Source organism: Cetorhinus maximus, chromosome 19 (assembly GCF_964194155.1).
Source record: "Cetorhinus maximus chromosome 19, sCetMax3.hap1.1, whole genome shotgun sequence".
Classification (NCBI taxonomy): domain Eukaryota; kingdom Metazoa; phylum Chordata; class Chondrichthyes; order Lamniformes; family Cetorhinidae; genus Cetorhinus; species Cetorhinus maximus.
This window is the reverse complement of record NC_135897.1, coordinates 11,958,199-11,977,088: the sequence shown is the minus strand read 5'-3', so window position 1 is coordinate 11,977,088 and position 18,890 is coordinate 11,958,199. Positions and strand designations below refer to the sequence as shown.

Below are 18,890 nucleotides of genomic sequence, written 5' to 3'. Positions count from 1 at the left end.
TCTGCAATGATTTGCTTTTATTTAACTCTCTACAGTATCTGGACTGGGAGCTAATTCATTATTACACCTGAAAGATTTGGCAAGCCTATATCTGAATTATAGGGTGCAACGACACACAATGATACCTGCAGTAATTAAGGAACTAGAGATAGAAGATAAACACCAAATGATCAGAAATGCAGTGATAAATGCATTGAAAAATTAGAGATAAGCAAATGTTACTTGCAAGCTGGAATCTTTTGCTTGTAGCATAGCTCAAACTACAGTTCCTCATCTCAGTTACCAGTTTAGATGGAGATATGTCAAACAGAAAAGTCACTTCACCACAGGAAAGGGAAGACTGATGGTGCAGTCACATGGGTTTCTCTACAGCTATGTCATGTCAGATGAGTCTGGAAGCAGATTGCTTTTCTGTGCTGTTCCGTAATTTACTGCAGGAGAAAAAACAGCAGGAACGCAAATTTGTACAAGTACCTAAACCTGCAAAAGGAACCACAAGGAGATCCAAACGAGATATGAACCTGTGTGGATAGTTAGGATTAATGATGTACGTTTATACATAGAACAGATGTTGCCCAACAGTATAAATGCAGGGGGGAGCAGCATTCCATTCCCACCTGTCATATACACAACTGAATTAACATTTCTGGTATTTACCTGCAGAAAAAAGCTCAGTGGCCACAGCCAGGAATGCATCTGACACAATGCTTTCAGAACTGACCGAGATATTCAACTGTTTCGCAATGTTCCTGTAGACATTTGGTCTGATGTACTCCAACTCGTCACCTAGAGAGAGAGAAAAGAGAAATTCTGCTATTTGGTGTATTGCTTGCTGAATGGGAGGAATGATAGCAACAGCTTAAATCACAATCAGAACAGTCTATCTGTTGGTGAAGGTTTGTAACACTGTGCCTGGGGGTCCATTCAAATTGAAGAAAAAGGGAGAAAGTAACAGAATCACTTTTCTTGTGAGTGTTACTTTATTGTTCAAGATAGAAACATGGAGGTGTAAAACATGCTGTCTGGTAACTCAATTTGCTGGCAGTTGTCTCATCAACATGAAGCTATTAATTCAGATCCTAGACCTACCTGTCACTTCAGATCATGGAATCATACAGCACAGAAAGAGGCCATTTGGCCCATTATGTCTGTGTCGTTAATCTTTGGAATTCTCTACCCCAGAGAGCAGCGGAGGCTGGGCCGTTGAGCTGAGTTAGACAGATTTTTGTTCACAGGGGAGTACAGGGTTATGGGGGGCATGCAGGAAAGTGGAGTTAAGGCCATAATATTATTGAATGGCAGAGTGGGCCCAAGGGGCCAAATGGCCTACTCTTGCTTCTATCTTTTATGTTTTTATTTTTAATCGATGGATAGAATCCGAGGCCAATTAGAGGTTAATTGCTCTTAGATTCTGAGGCCGATTGGAGTTTAATTGCTTTTAGGTAAATTCTGAGAAGTTAAAAAGAATCGCTAGGAAATAACAGGTTTTCTTTCTCTGTATTTTAGCAAGTGTGAAAAAACCATTCAGCCCATCAAATTTGATGCAGAAACTTTCACAGGACGCCAAAAGCTCTCACCAGGAATTGCACATTGTAGTGTCAGGTCTCTTCATACCAACTCCATGGCCTTAGAGAAACGGTTTGTACCTCTATACCACCAGTTACATAGAATTGAACAGAAAAGAAACAGGCCATTCAGCCCAACTGGTTTATGCAGGTGCTTATATTCCAAGTTAGCTCTTCATCTCAATTCTCATGTGTTTATCTAGCTTCCCCTTAAATTAATCTATGCTATTCACCTCAAAGACTCCCTTTGGTAGTGAGTTCCACATTCTAACAACTCTCTGGATTGCTTCTCCTGAGTTCCCTACTGAATTCATTAGTGACAATCTATTTATAGGCCATACTTTTAATCTCCCCCACACATAGAAACATCTTCTCTACGCTTACCCTATCAATTTCATTTCATAGTCTTAAAGACCAACATCAGGTTACTCCTCTGCTTTCTCTTTACCAGAGTAAAAAGCCTCAGCCTGTTCAATCTTCCCTGATAGTTATAACCTTTCAGTTCTGGTATCAATTTCTCAACCTGTCCACAAACCAAGAGCAATACATGTTGGCAGACAGCCATTTCCAGGCTATTTAAAGGATTCATTATAGCTACAAGAATGGAAACTTGGAAGCAACTCTGTCACTGATTTTTAGTGCAGTTATTTCTGTATTTTCGCTCCTTAATCAGGACATGTAATTCACCAAATTTTAAATCCTCTACCTGCTTCTGTGGGTGTTACAAAATTTTACCCTGCCCGCCACTAGGAACTGCTACTCCCTTTCACTTCCTGTGCTTCCACCCCTCCCTTTTAAGGTACAGGTACTGCTGTAGGCATGAAAGATTCATACCTGATAACCTTCATTGTACCACAGCTGATTCCCACTGTCTCAGTTACAGTAATTCAGGATATTGGCCTTCCAAACTTGCCTTGCATTGCAAGCGAGGGACCTGGGAGCAAAGTGCAACAAATTAACTCTATTTAGAAGTCTATTCAATTTGTTGATCAGCATTTCTGTGCAAAGTAATTTTCTGAGATCATGCTGTTGATCCTGGCATTAATTTCCATATTCAGAGCTGGTGAATTACATGCTCTGATTTAGATTAAAAATTAACACTAAGTTTCTTTCTAAAACTGCCTCCTGTTTCCACCTTGGACAGGAGGTATCATTGTTAACTGTATATCAATTGAGGTAAATTCTATGCAGATGGAGGGCACTGATTGGGTTGTTACTTGAGCACATTGCCCTTGACCTTGTTCCATAAGGTTTCTCTGTTCCCACAGTCTCAATCACAGATGAGGTATCTCTCATCAATTCCTTGTATCTCTCACCACCTATGCCTCCTTCAAGCCCCGTTTCCTTCTGTGTTGATGCTGGAAAAAACTCTTTCCCCCTGCCACCCCCATAATTTACAACTGACATTTCAAACTGCCATCTCCTTGGCCTTACAATGGCCACAATAGCTCTGTGGGTGTTGATTTACTCAGTAATTCCCTCAACTTCACCCTTGATACATTTCTTGTCAGTAGAACCTTTACTGTCTCCATCCTGGTCATTCCCTCTGGTATGGCCCCCATCTTTGTTCCATTCTGGGCTTCAGTGTAGCTGGCGCACCACTAGTTAACTATCCATCACCACATCTGGCTGGACACATCAGTCATGATCAGGTCCTAATCCCCTCTCCCAAAGTTATCCACTTCCCAAAATAATTTCAGAAAGCAAAGGTAACCCCAGCCTTTTTTATTATCCATTACTAACCACCTTGTTAAACTCCTCTTCCCTGCCCCACAACCCTCGCCTCCAACATGTGAGGAGTTTGTGGATTTAAGACAATTCATTCCACGGTTTCCTCCGTTTCCCGACCTTCTCTTTATCTGACTCCAAGCCAAACCTGCCCTTCCCCCACTGTCACCAAAGGAAAACATCAACCAGAAACCTTTAGCTAGGTGGCCAAATTCATAGTTCAAGGATTAAACAAGTACTTTATTTCAGCTGTGTCCGCCATATTTACTTCTGCTGGTACAAAGTAAGATTTGAGCAGATGGTATCCATGTTGGTTGAGTTAGCACAGAGCACCATCTGGCCCAACCCTCACCACCTTGTGGCTCAGTTAGCTCTCTTTACTATGAGTCAGAAGGTTGTGGGTTCGAGCCCCAAGGACTTGAAATTAAAATCTAGGCTAATGCTCCCAGTGCTGTCTTTTGGATGATGCAATGAACTCCCTACCCTGCTAGGTTGACATAAAAGATCCCATGGCACTACTTTGAAGAAGAGCAGGGGAGTTCTCCCCAGTGTTCTGGCTGATATTCATTCCCTCAACCAACATCTACATCAATACTAAGGAAGATTATTTAGTCATTATCATATTACTGTTTGTGGGAGCTTGCTGTGCCCAAATTGGCTGCCATGTTTCCTACATTATAACAGGAACTGCACTTCAAAAGTACTCCAATGGCCAGGTAACGAATGGTGTGCCACAGAGATCAGTGCTGGGACCTCAACTGTTTACAATTTACATAAATGACTTGGATGAAGGGATGGTTGCCAAATTTACTGATGACACAAAGATAAGTAGGAAAGTAATTTGTGAAGAGGACATAGGAGGTTACAAAAGGGTATAGACAGGTTAAGTGAGTGGGCAAAGATCTGGCAAATGGAGTATAATGTGGGAAAATGTGAAATTGTCCATTTTGGCAGGAAGAACAAAAGAGAGGCATATTATCCAAATGGTGAGAGATTGCAGATTTCTGAGATGTAGAAGGACCTGGATGTCTTGGTGCATGAACCACAAAAAGCTAGTATGCAGGTACAGCATGTAATTTGGAAAGCTAAGAGAATGTTATCATTTATTGCGAGGAGCACTGAATATAGAAGTAGGAAGGTTATGCTTCAGTTATACAGGGCACTAGTGAGACCACATCTGGAGTACTGTGTACAGTATTGGTCATCTTATTTAAAGATGTAAATGCATTGGAAGCAGTTCAGAAAGGTTTACCAGAATAATACCTGGAATGGGTGGGTTGTTTTATGAGGAAAGGTTAGACAGGCTAGGCTTGTATCCGCTGGAGTTTAGAAGAGAAAGGTGACTTGATTGAAACATAAGATCCTGCGGGGACTTGACAGGGTGGATGTGGAGAGGATGTTTCCTTTTGCGGGACAATCTTGAACCAGGGGTCACTGTTTAAAATAAGGGGTCGCTCATTTACAACGGAGATGAGGAAATTTTTTTTCTCTGAGGGTCGTGAGTCTTTGGAGCTCTCTTCCTGAAAAGGCGGTGGAAGCAGAGTCTTTGAATATTTTTAAGGCAGAGGTGGATAGATTCTTGGTAATCAAGGGGTGATAGGTTATCAGGGGTAGGCAGGATGCAGATTTGAGGTTACTATCAGATCAGCCATGATCTTATTAAATGGCGAAGCAGGATCGAGGGGCCGAATGGCCTACTTCCTGCTCCTTGTTCATATGTTCGTATGAAACATTTTGGGACATCCTGGGGTCATGATAGAAATGTAAGTCTTTCTTCCTTTCTTTAGGGTGTATGGTGAACAGAGAAAATTGATGATGGATTGGGTAGTTTTATCTACAGAAGGTTGCTACAAACCTCTTGCTGCTGCCAATGTGTTTCTGCAGGGGTATCTACACTGGAAAATAAACACAGGTTGGGTGTAAAACAAGCCACTGATTCACCCATTTGAGATCTGGCTGAAGACCAATTCCACCTCCTTTGTTGGAAACTGCTGCTTTTGATATTCCAAAAGAAACAAGCATTCAGATTCCTAAGATTTTTCTGGATTTGGCACAAAGGGCCTCTGTTTAAAGGACTGCTTTGCTATTCTGTGGCTGATCCTGATGACATGCAGCTGTCTTATTAGAGTGGGTTATGGTGCTTTATAATGTTGTTTTCAACAAGGGGGATGTGTATCCACTATAAACATGAGGCAATTTGGGGTAGATCACAACCCTTCTCTTTCTTATTTTCATGGGAAGAGAAGTAATGGGTTGTCGATTCTGTGACCTGTTTTACTGTATTGCACAAAGTCAGCATCTACAGCTTGAGTTAGAATGTTTCGCAAATATAGAGGATTATGAAGCACGTAACCACACTTGACCTTCAAATGACTGAAATGAGAATTGAAATTCCAGTAGGGTCAGAGGAAATATTTGAGAATTATTATTTTTAGAACAACATCTTAGAAATATCAAGAAATCTGTGGGTTAAGAAAGAAAATCAAAATGCTGGAAATATGTACCAAGAACAGAAAATAATGGAAAATGCACAGAAGGTTAGCATCTGGAGGAGGATGGACACAATGGGCTGAATGGTCTTTTTCTGTGCTGTACAATCCCATGGTCCTATAGATTAGGGTCTTGAGTGGGGCTGTACATTAGAAATGGGGAAATTCCTTCATGGTACTGAGCTAGCTGTTCCTTGTTCCACTTTATTTTGGTCAGTTCTATAAAGGAGCATTTTCAGCCTCACTATGCCAGTTCCGATGAAGAGTTGCATCCAAAACATCTAACTCTTTCTCTTTCAGATGCTGCTGACCTTTTAAGCTTTTACAGAATTTTCTATTTGTAATAATGGTAGGCCCTCAGCCTGAGCTTCAGAGTGAGGGGTGGGGAGCCCAATAAACAAGGAGGAGGAAGCAGCTGTCCTTGGGAGTGCATCGCCACATCTACCTGCCCATGCAGCTGGTTCCTGCCCACGTTGGCAGAAGGAGAGGAGGGCTTTAGGGGGTAGTCAAGGTCCCCTTGGAGATCCCATTGAACATCCCTCAGCCCTCTATGTAAGAGTGGTGTTAGGGTGGTAATTCAGATTTTTGGACAGGGCAGCCTGCACCCATCCAGAAGCCAGTATACCTCAACCCTCTTGTCATTATCAGCTTGCTGAAGCTACAGTGAGCATTGGGGGAAAGTCCTGAGGAAGCATCTTTAAAAATAATTGGTGGCTGGGCTCAGTCAATTTTATTCCAAAGAGACCAAAAGCGAAAGTTGAAACAGGACAAAGAGAAAAATAGTTTTGAAGATGTAAGAAACCTGGAATAAAATCTCTGGAACTGTGGCAAAAAACTCCAGAGAAGAAATTAGGGAGAAATTCATTCACCCAATGAGTTATTGTGATTTGGAACATGCAATGGAAGCAGATTCAATAGTAACTTGCAAAAGGGAACTGGATAAATATTTCAAAAAGAGAAATTTGTGGGGCAAAGAACAGGGGAGTGGGGCTATTTGGATTGCTCTTTTCAAAGAGCCAGCATGGGCACAATGGACCATATGGCCCCCTCCAGTGTTGTCTCATTCTATGATTCGATTCACTCTCTCTCTCTCTCTAAACAAATCTCTATGTGCATGAGTCAGCTAGAAGGACGTATACTTGTGCAACCAGTGTAGACTTCCTCATCAGATTTCCCTCCCCAACTGCTTCCCAAAATAATGTGCCTATACACCTGAGATTAGAAATTCAGAAGAATGAAAGATTTAATCTGCGTCCCACCAGCTTCATGGGACCATGTATTGGCAATCCAGGATCTGCAGTGATAGTCCTGAATCAGGAACCCAGAAAAGTCAGTTAGAATATTTTCAATTATTAATTTCCCATTCTCTTTAACTTTACAAAGGTTCCAAAGTATAGACAAACATCATGGGATTCACCTACTCCATCCTTCCATTGAAACCCATTGTCTCAACATCAAGGCATCCAAATGACACTTGAATTATTTCAGTTTTTTTTCCTCTACTACTCCTAGCTATCAGTCAGTCTATGTGAAGTAATACTTCCTGATACCATTCTCGTACTTGCCTTTTACTAGTTTATGCTTACATTACTTTTTCTGCAGTTGTGGTTTAACTTGAGATAATGCCTTAGATTAATCATTTCCTTTCCACTTAGTATCTTGTATGCATCTTTAAAGTCCTCCTTATTCACCTCCTTTTTATGTTTCCTTAACCTTTCCTCATGACACAAGGTGTAGATCTGCCCCATGGTACTTCTGCACACCACTTTCGTGTTTTCCTTATGACTCGTGCTGAACATAGTATTCAAGGTACAGCTTGAGTACAAAATTGTACAGACTCAGGCGCATACTTTACTGACTTTACAAGAGTAGCGAATGTTACAATTGCATGTTGCTGGGGATTGCCAGCAGAGAATGGGGGAGCACGCATTGGAAATTTGGGCTCAAGTTGCCCATGAACCTTCAGTTTAAAGGTTGGAACATCAGTGCTACTCAAGTTTCAGATTTACGCTGCCAGATGGCAAAGCCAGCATTGGCAGCACAGAGTCATTAAAGATCTTCTGTATCGCAGCATTTTGTTTGCTTTGTTGATTGCTGCTTTACAATAACAGCATGAAGCAACTTGAGCCTCCACCTGATTGTAAATATTGTTGAGGTCCTCTGAAATTCTGACTGCTTCATCAGATTTGAATACGCCTACAATCCCAAACCCCTCTGTAGTTTAGTATCAGCTGCAAGTATGACAAATTTGCAAATTTTCTGACTGTAGCTCATTTATTATTTTTAATCCCCTTTCCATATCAGAATTTCCATCACATGCTCTCTATTCCTCTCTCACCCCAATTCTCACCATTCAACTCTCACTCTCCCGACTCTTCCCATTTCTATCACCAAGACTTAATTCCTTTTTCTCTTTAATTCTTCTGTGTCCCTGCAGCTGGTTGACTTACCCAAGTGAAGGAGTGCAGCTGATACCTCAGTAAGTTTGCTCGCTGGACTAGAGATTGCAGGCTCTGGTTTACTCCAGACGATACCAGCCCGGATCAGGCGGGAATGGATGTAATCTCGACACAATGCTTTAGCTTGAGAAATAAGCTCTTTATCGGGGGGAGAGCGGTCAAAAACTTCCATCACTTCAGCAGCAAAGATGGAGGAGCGTCGAAGCATCTCCATCTGGGAGAAAAGATACATGAAGTTAGATGGCATCTGAATTGTAATGGAAAATATCAACCCAGAGGACTACGCCGAGGGTCACAGAAGAGAGTGCAACACAAACAGTGTCAAGGTTGGGAATTTGGTACATGTGGGACACTCTGGTAAGTAGTAATGGGTGGGTAGTGTCAAACTGAAATTTAGTTTAACTTTCTGAATTTAACTTGGAACTTTAAAAAAAACTTTAAAAGAACCTGCAAGTTGATCAGTACTTAGCAGAAACTGCCTGTCAGTGCTGGTTATCTGTCAATCAGCTGGTAAGTGATTGCCTGAAAAGGTCCTAATAGGTGAGCAGGAGCAGGAAACTGAGTCACCAATTGTGAATTGGGTGTGGTTCAAAAAGTAAACAGTATCTACTGGTAGACAAAGTGGCTGTAGAACAGAGCACATTGCAAACTCAGGGTAAAAATTGAGGATTTAGTGAGGAAGGAGGCACTGCTTTTTTGCCTCACACTTATAGTGTTTTGTGCTAGACGTAAATATTTAATTTAATCACCAATGACTTAAACTGGATCATGTAATTAGTTAAAAGACTAAAAAAAGTATAAGGTAAGATGATTAAACACAGTCTAATTAAATAAATATACGAGGCTTTGGGATGGCTGTAAGGTGGTTTGCTGCAGAATGTGGGAGTTTGTGGACAGCACTGCAATCCTAAACAACCACATCTGCAGCGCTTGCATCTTGAGGAACTGCAGCTTGGAATTGTTGAGATGGAGTCTGGGTTGCAAACATTGTGGAGTGGGAGGAAATTACATAGACAACTTGATTCAGGAGGCAGTCACACCCCTTTGGTTTGGTTAAGTAGTGGTACAGGTCTGGTTAATGGTCGGGGACAGGAGAGTATGACTGTGAGTCAGGCAGGTAAGGGGATCCCAGTAGCTGGGAGAAGCCTCTGCCTTTCCTCCTTGCCCATAAGGTTGAGGCTCTTGCAACCTGTGTGGTTGAGGGTGAAGTCTGTGAGGCGAATGAGTAAACTGACCACAGCATTGTGGTACAAGAAGCCATCCAAGTGGGAATGAAAAGACATGTGACAATGACAGGGGCAGTATAGTCAGGTGGATAGATACTGTTCTCTGCAGCTGCAACTGAGTTCTGAGGGTTGTGTTGTCTGCCTGGTGCTGGGTTAAAGATGTCTCCTCATAGGGTACTGGTGATACCAGTACTAGGGGACCAGTACTGGCAAATTGTATAACCGGACTATGGACAGAGCTTTAAACTAAAAAGGGGAGGTGTGGTGGTGTGGGCTCATATGGGAAATTTATAAATCTAAAGGTAAGCAGAGTGTGATTAGAAGGGACAAAAAGGTTAACTATAATACTGAATTAGTGAACATAAGGTGAAATCAAAGAAAAATGGTTTAAAAATGTTAAAATTTAAAGGTGCTTTATCTGAATGCAAAAAGCATTTGTAACAAGATGACAAATTATTTCTAGAATCATAGAATGGTTACAGCGCAGAAGGAGGCCATTTGGCCAATGAAGTTCATGCAATTCAGTTGGTATCATTTCCACACACCCCTCCCCCGGCAACCACAACCCTTTCTCTATAACAATGCAATTTTTTTTATCTTCAGGTGCTTATCTAATTCCCTGTTGAAAGCCACAATTGAATCTGCCTTCACCACACTTGGGCAACGAATTCCAGATACAAAAAAAAAAATCTTCTGTCACCTTTGGTTCTTTCGTCAATCACCACAAACCTGTATCCTCTGGTTCTCAACCCTACTGCTTATCTACTCTGCCCAGGCCCCTCAAAATTAAATCTCCGCTCAACCTTCTCTTCCCTAAAGAAAGCAGCCCCAGATTCTCCAACCTATCCTTGTAACTGAAGAGTCTCATTCCTGGAACCATTCTCGTGAATCCTTTCTGCATCCTCTCTAACATCTTCACATCCTTCCTAAAGTGCGGTGCCCAGAATTGGACTCATTTCTCCAGTTGAGGCTAAACCAGTGTTTCTAAAGGTTTATATAACTTCTTTCCTTGCTTTTGTACTCAATGCTTCTAGTTATAAAGCCCAGGACCACGTATGCCTTTCTTAACTGCTTTCAACAATTGGTGCATATCTACTCCCAGGTCCATCTGTTCCAATTCTTTAGAATTGTACCTTTTATTTTGTATTACCTCTGTATTCTTCCTATTAAAATGTATTGCTTCACACTTCTCTATATTAAATTTAATCTAATGGCACAAATAGAGATAAATGGGTTCAATCTGATCACTATTACAGAGACATGTGGTTGCACGGTGACCAAGGCTGGGATGTCCCAGGGTACTTTGCTTCAAAAGGACAACCAAAGTGAAAAAGTGGGTGTGGAGGGTGTTAGCGGCTCTCCTAATAATAAAGGACGACATAAGGACAGTGGTGAGGAAATACCTTGGTTCTGAAGAGCAGGATGGAGATGAATGGAGATAAATAACAACGATCAGAAAATGTTGGAGTGAGTAGTTTATAGGCTCTTGAACAATAGCTGTTCATTGGACAGAGTATTAATCAAGGATGTAACAATCTTGAGATAATTTAATCTTATATACTGGACAAGACAAATCGGCAAAAGTAGTTTGGAGGACTATTTCATGGAATCTAATCGAGACACTTTCCTAGAACAATATGTTATAGAACCAACCAGGGTAGAGGCTATTTTAGATCTTGTTTTGTGTAATGAGACAAGGTGAATTAGTCATTTCATAGTAAAGAGTCAGTGTCTGGGAAATAATGGTCATAATGTGATTGAATTTCATATTGAGAGTGATATACATAAGTTTAAAATTAGAATGTTGAACTTAAATAATACCAAATGCATAGGTGTGAGGAGCAAATTGGCTGAGGTAGATTGGAAAATTAGAATAAAAGGTATGATAGTAGATGAGCAATGGCAAATATTTGAAGAAATACTGAAAAATTCTTAAATCTAAATTTCATTGCAAAATAAAAACTCCATGGAACAAGTGATCCATCTGTGGCTAACTACAGAGGTCAATGGTGGTATTAAATTAAAAGAGGCTTTGAATGATGCCAGGAAAAGTAGTACACTTGAAGATTGGGAGTTTTAGAAACCAGTAAAGGATGATCCAAAACATTTTCAGAAGGAGAAAGTGGAATATGAGAGTAAGCTAGCCAAAGAGTTCTGCAAGTATGTGAAAAGGAGGAGAGTAGGGAAAATAAACATGAGTCCCTTAGAGACTGAGACAAGAGAATCTATAATGGGGAATAAGGAAATGGCAGAGATGCTAAACAAATATTTTGGGCAGAATTTATCCCCAGAGGTGAGAAACAGAGGATGGGACTGTTTTCAGGTCCCAAAACTCCGATGGGGAAGCTGATTAAGTCAAGATTTTCATGTGGGTGAGCCCTTAAGTGGCATGGAGACAAGTTTCCTGTCCAATTTACAGGTGGCAAGTGGGCTCTTGAAGCTAGAGGGACAATCAGAGGCCTTCCAGCTTGAGAGGAGTACTTGGGAGGGTGCTTCAATATGAAGGTGCCTTCTTTAAAAGCTTTAACTTAAAAATACATAGTAGCCAGGCCACCACTGTTTGGGGAGTCGGGGGGGTGGGTGGGGGTGGGGCGAGGAGGAGGAGGAAAGGGTGGAGCGTCTCTACAGGGTGACATTTGGCTGTCTTCCCATACCCAGGTGGGCAGGGAGGGTTGTAGGGCTGGAGGAGATTAGAGGCAGTGAGGGGCGAAGCCATTGAGGGATTTGAAAACAAGAATGTGAATTTTAAAAACTGAGGCTTTGTAATTTGGAAGTCAATGTAAATCAGCAAGCATATGTGGTGATGGGTCAACTTGATATGAGGTTTTATATGGGCAGTCTAGTTTTAGATTATCTCTACTTTACTGAGGTTGCAAGGTGGCAACCTGGCCAGGAGTGCATTGGAATAGTCAAGCCCAGAGGTAGCAAAGGCACATAGATGGTTTCTGCAGCAGAAGGCAATGGGAGTTGAACAATGTCGCAGAGGTGGAAGCGGGTGGGGGTCAAATATGACACCAAGGCTAAGAATGGTCTGGTTCAGCCTCAGACAATCGTTAGGAAGAGGGATGGAGTTGGCTGTTAAGGATCGGAGTTTGCGGCAGAGACTAAAGACGATAGCTTCCTTCAATCATCCCAACAATTCATCAAAGTTTTTATTGAACCAATACTAGATGTCAAACAAGCAGTGAAATAAATCAGACGGTGGCTGCATCAACAGAGGTGGTGGCAAGGTAGAGCTGGGTGTTGTTAATGTACCTGGAAATTGACTATGTGCTTTTCGATGCTGTCGCCGAGGGCAGCATGTAGATGAGTAATAGGAGGGGGCCAAGGATAGATAGTTGGGGACCCAAAGGTAAATGTGAGGGAATGGAAATAAAAGCTGTTGCAATGGTTCTCTGGCTACAATTAGATAAGAATGAAACCTATGAGTTTGGCCAGGTGAGCTAGGGCAAGGCAGAGACAGCTGATTGGATGGTTTCAATCTTAATGACAAGAAGTCCACGAGCTCCTTACATTTGTTGTTTGAGGTTAGGGTGGAGGGGATAAGGTAAAGAGATTTAAGAAGACAGTTTTTAGTGAAGCCAGGGGCTATCTTAGTATTCCTGGATAGTAGGCAGTTTTGACAGAGGAAAGCAGGATCCCATTAGTGCTTTCTCTGGTCCAGCCAGATCTGCTGATAACTGGCTGATCTAGTTGTCTGCTGTAATATGTTCAGGTCTGTGTCCCTTAAACTTAAGGGAGTGGAGATTGTGGCTGTACTACGTAGAATGACCAGGTTGAGCGAGAGTAAATGTTTAAATGGGGACACAAGCAAAGATGGAGATGAGGGAGTGAATGGCCAAGTTAGTTGCTGCAGAAATGTCATGGTGAATAGAGGGCCGAAGACTAGAGAGTGGGGAATTTGCAATTGCAGTTGAATGCCCATTAGAATGTTGGGTTGGATTAATGCCAATGCTGGTGATTCAGTTGTAGAATTCTTGCCTGGCACACTGGAGGCCTGAATTTTCTTCCCAGATAATGCAGATCTCTTTACCTTTAGGTGCCAGCTGTTGGTAGCACTCTCCTCTGAGTCAGAAGTCAGAGTTCAAGGCTCACTCCAGACACTTGAGTGCATAATTTAGGCTGATGCTACTAATGCAGTACTGAGGGAGTGCTGCCCTGTTGGAGGTGCCATGTTCCAGATGAGATATTAAACTGAGGCATTGTCTGCCCTCAGTGGGTGCAAAAGATCACACAGCATTATTTCAAAGAGGAGCAGTGGAGTTCTCTCCAGTGTCCTGGCCAATATTTATCACTAAAAAAACAGATTATCTGATCATTTCTCTCTTTGCTGTTTGTGGGATGCTGCTGGACAGAAATTGCTGCAATTTCCTACATTACAACAGTGACTACCCTTAAAATATCTAACTGGCTGTATAACACTTTTGAATGTCTTGAGGTTGTGAACAGTTTCATTGGCACTGGATCAAATGCTTGGAACTCTCCACCTAACAGCACAATGAGAGTACTTTCACACACACACTGCAGTTGTTTAAGGACGTTCACTGCCACTTTCTCAGGGAAACAAGATGGCCAATAAATGCTGACTTTGCTGTCGTTGCGCGCATCCCAAGAACAAATAATAAAAATTTAAAGACATTACATAGGATACATGGCACAGAAACAGGCCATTTGGCCCAACCAATGCATGGTGTTTATGCTCCACCCGAGTCTCCTCCCATCTTTCCTCATCTAAATTTATCATCATAACCCTCTGTTCCCTTCTCCCTTCCATACGCTTGTCTTCTTTAGTTCTCTGCCCGAAGGCAGGCCTGACCTGTAGTGTCACAATTTCCACCACACGTAGGGCAAGGAGGTAGGTCCTGAATCCATCCCAGCCGGAACAGCGATTGAACCATGTGCTGTTGGCATGAAACTGATCCAGACCAGCCATCCAGCACTGGCACCTCCAAAACCCCACCTCCCGCAGAACCTGAGTTTTGTGCCAACTAAATCTTTTACATGCACGTTGTAGTCTGGAGCTATGGATAGTGATGGTAGAGGCTCCAATTCTTTCCATCACATGGCTGACCAGGAATCTCTCCCACGCTTCCCGTCTGCCATTGGCGATGCTTGTCTAGCTTCCTCTTAAATCATCTATACTATTTACTTCAACCACTCCCTTTGGTAGTGAGTTCCACATTCCCACCACTCTGAGTGAAGAACAAAGAACAAAGAAAAGTACAGCACAGGAACAGGCCCTTCGGCCCTCCAAGCCTGCGCCGATCATATTGCCCGTCAACTAAAACATTTTGCACTTCTGGGGTCCATATCCCTCTATTCCCATCCTATTCATGTATTTGTCAAGCTGCCTCTTAAACACCACTATTGTACCTGCTTCCACCACCTCCTCTGGCAGCGAATTCCAGACACTCACTACCCTCTGTGTAAAAAAACTTGCCCTGCACATCTCCTCTATAGTTTTCTCCTCTCACCTTAAATCTGTGTCCCCTAGTAATTGACTCTTCCACCCTGGGAAAAAGCTTCTGACTATCTAGTTTCTTCTAAATTTTCTACTGGATTTCTTGGTGACTAGCTTTTATTGACAGCCTCTAATTATGCTCTTCCCCACAAGAGGAAACATTCTCTCTGTATCCAATCTATCAAAACCTTTCAGAATTTTAAAGACATCTATTAGGTCATCCCTCACGTTTTTTCAGGAAAGAAGAAACCCAGCCTGACAATCTTTTACTGATATGTATACCCAAACATTTCTGAGACCATTCTCGTAAATCTTCTCTGCACCCTCTCCAGTGTCTCTATATCCTTTTTGTAATGTGGCAACCAGAACTGCATGCAGTACTAAGTATGGTCTACCAAGGTTTGATATAGATTTAGCTAACTTCCCTACTTTTCAATTCTAGCCCTCTAGAAATAAAGCCTGGTGCTTGGTTTGTTTTTGAATGACCTTGCTAACCTGTGGTGCAACTTTTAGTGACTGATGTATTTGTACACTGAGAAATCTTAGTTCCTCTACTTGCATCTTCCAAGAACGAAGTGACCTCCCTAATCATCCTATCAAAATGTACTACCTCACATTTATCTGTGTTGAACTTTATTTTCCATCCTTATTTACTTTTTCAAAATTTGGGTTCAAACTCCCAGAGGCAATGCTGAAGCTGTGCAATGTCCTTGTCAGGCTACATGTAAAGCAGTGATCTGAGACATAAGGGGCAGGGCCGAGGACAGTGAAGACACTAGGGATAATCAGAGGATAAACTCAGAGCTGGATAAGCTAGTGGTGTTTAGAAGAGCATACGGAAGTGTATAGAATAGTCTACAGAACCTAGTTCAGTACATGAGAGCACAGGGTGAGGATCGTAAAGGGAAAGTTTCAAATAAAGAGCTTACATTTGCAGAGCACTTTCACGTCCTGAGGTCCCAAAGTGCTTTACAAAAAATCAAGCATCTCCCACAAGCAGCAATGTGATAAAACTGATTATTTGGTCATTTTAAGGTTTTTTTTTATTTCTTTCATGGGACGTGGGTGTTGCTGGCTGGGTCAGCATTTGTTGCCCCTCCCTAATTGCCCTTGAACTGAGTGATTTGCAAGGCCATTTCAAGTTAAGAGTAACACGTAGGCAAGACCAAGTAAGGATGGCAGATTTCCTTCCCTAAACAACATTAGTGAACCAGATGGGTTTTTACAACAATCAATTATAGTTTCATGGTCACAGTAATTTTATATTCCAGATTTATTAGTGGAATTTAGTGGAACCCATTTCCCTAGAGCATTAGCCTGGGCATCTGGATTATGAATCCAGTGACATTACCACTATGCCACCATCTTCCCCAGGAGTGATGTTGATTGAGGGATAATTATTGGCCAGGATAACAAGGGAGAAATCCAACCCTCTTCAAAAAATGCTGTGGGTTGTGCTGCATCTGCCAGAGAGGGATGATGAGATTTTGGTTTAAATTCCTATCCTACAATCAAGTCACTGGGGTGGAAACTGAATCTGCAAACTTCTGGCTGGAACACCACCACTCAGCCAGGGTTGCAGATACCACACCAGAAAGCAATTGGAGGCTGGGTCATTGAGTTTATTCGAGGCTGAGTTAGGCAGATTTTTGATAGAAAAGAGAGTGGAGGGGGTGCAGACAGGACAGTGGAATTAAAGCCACAATCAGGTCAGCCATGATTTTATGGAATGGCTGAGCAGGTTCGAGGGGCCGAATGGCCTACTCCTGCTCCTAATTCTTCATTGATTGATAGATTGAGTGACAGATGACTGGAAGTAATTGCTCAGACGAAAGTTTTAAGGCTGTAGGGCACTGACACTGAGGCCAGAATAGATTGAAGAGAGAGCCAAATGCTGCCACAACCGGATGATCAGCTTCTCACGCGAGAAAGCGGTGATGAAATGGCCCTTCGTCCAAACCTCCCTCTTAAAACTTGCAGCAAACTGGAAAAAAGGGTCAGCGCCAAATTTACAAGCTAAACAAATCCACAGCAACATTCAGGCAGAGAGAAGTCACCATTAATAATACAGCAATCACCCAACAAACCTGGATCTGAAAAATGATCAAATGTCAGAAATAAATCCAACCTAAAAACCAACTGGACAGGAACCCACCCTCCCCACCCTCCCTGGACAGGGAACCCACCCTCCCTGGACAGGGAACCCACCCTCCCCTCCCCTCCCCTCCCTCCCTGGACAGGGACCCACCCTCCCCTCCCCTCCCCTCCCTCCCTGGACAGGGAAACCACCCTCCCCTCCCCTCCCCTCCCTCCCTGGACAGGGAACACACCCTCCCCTCCCCTCCCTCCCTGGACAGGGAACCCACCCTCCCTCCTCTCCCCTCCCCTCCCCTCCCTCCCTGGACAGGGAACCCACCCTCCCTCCCCTCCCACCCTGGACAGGGAACCCACCCCTCCCTCCCCTCCCTCCCTGGACAGGGAACCCACCCTCCCCTCCCCTCCCCTCCCTCCCTCCCTGGACAGGGAACCCACCCTCCCCCTCCCCTCCCCCTCCCTCCCTCCCTGGACAGGGAACCCACCCTCCCCTCCCCTCCCCTCCCTCCCTCCCTGGACAGGGAACCCACCCTCCCCTCCCCTCCCCTCCCTCCCTCCCTCCCTCCCTGGACAGGGAACCCTCCCCTCCCTCCCTGGACAGGGAACCCACCCTCCCCTCCCCTCCCCTCCCTCCCTCCCTCCCTGGACAGGGAACCCACCCTCCCCTCCCCTCCCTCCCTGACAGGGAACCCACCCTCCCCTCCCCTCCCTCCCTCCCTCCCTGGACAGGGAACCCACCCTCCCCTCCCCTCCCCTCCCTCCCTCCCTCCCTGGACAGGGAACCCACCCTCCCCTCCCCTCCCCTCCCTCCCTCCCTCCCTCCCTGGACAGGGAACCCACCCTCCCCTCCCCTCCCTCCCTCCCTCCCTGGACAGGGAACCCACCCTCCCCTCCCCTCCCCTCCCTCCCTCCCTCCCTGGACAGGGAACCCACCCTCCCCTCCCCTCCCCTCCCTCCCTCCCTCCCTGGACAGGGAACCCACCCCTCCCCTCCCCTCCCTCCCTCCCTCCCTCCCTGGACAGGGAACCCACCCTCCCCTCCCTCCCTCCCTCCCTCCCTGGACAGGGAACCCACCCTCCCCTCCCCTCCCTCCCTGGACAGGGAACCCACCCTCCCTCCCTGGACAGGGAACCCACCCTCCCTCCCTGGACAGGGAACCCACCCTCCCCTCCCCTCCCCTCCCTCCCTCCCTGGACAGGGAACCCACCCTCCCCTCCCCTCCCTCCCCTCCCTCCCTGGACAGGGAACCCACCCTCCCCTCCCCTCCCTCCCCTCCCTCCCTGGACAGGGAACCCACCCTCCCCTCCCCTCCCTCCCTGGACAGGGAACCAACCCACCCTCCCTCCCTGGACAGGGAACCCACCCTCCCCTCCCCTCCCCTCCCTCCCCTCCCTCCCTGGACAGGGAACCCACCCTCCCCTCCCCTCCCCTCCCCTCCCTCCCTGGACAGGGAACCAACCCTCCCCTCCCTCCCTGGACAGGGAACCCACCCTCCCCTCCCCTCCCCTCCCCTCCCTCCCTGGACAGGGAACCAACCCTCCCCTCCCTCCCTGGACAGGGAACCAACCCTCCCCTCCCTCCCTGGACAGGGAACCAACCCTCCCCTCCCTCCCTGGACAAGGAACCAACCCACCCTCCCTCCCTGGACAGGGAACCAACCCCACCCTCCCCTCCCCTCCCTCCCTCCCTCCCTGGACAGGGAACCCCCCCTCCCCTCCTCCCCTCCCCCCCCTCCCTCCCTGGACAGGGAACCCACCCTCCCCTTCCCCTCCCCCCTCCCTCCCTCCCTGGACAGGGAACCCACCCTCCCCACCCCCCTCCCACCTCCCTCCCCTCCACCCCACCCCCCCCCCTACAACTCATCACAC

At 45.0% G+C, this 18,890-nt stretch overlaps 2 protein-coding genes across 2 annotated transcripts in view; one reads left to right on the top strand and one right to left on the bottom strand.

The window, feature by feature from the left end:
* The window catches only part of thap4 (THAP domain containing 4), a 76,216-nt gene extending 67,910 nt beyond the window's left edge, over positions 1-8,306 (top strand). Inside the window, exon 4 of the mRNA XM_078563507.1 lies at positions 8,220-8,306. Coding sequence (XP_078419633.1) covers positions 8,220-8,240 — 21 coding nt within the window. The 3' untranslated portion in view covers positions 8,241-8,306. The remainder of the gene's footprint in view (positions 1-8,219) is intronic.
* Positions 1-18,890, bottom strand: part of boka (BCL2 family apoptosis regulator BOK a) — a 42,327-nt gene that overhangs the window by 22,451 nt on the left and 986 nt on the right. The window contains exons 2-3 of the mRNA XM_078563505.1: positions 8,233-8,455; positions 658-786 (exon numbers count right to left, since the gene is read on the bottom strand). Coding sequence (XP_078419631.1) covers positions 658-786; positions 8,233-8,455 — 352 coding nt within the window. The remainder of the gene's footprint in view (positions 1-657; positions 787-8,232; positions 8,456-18,890) is intronic.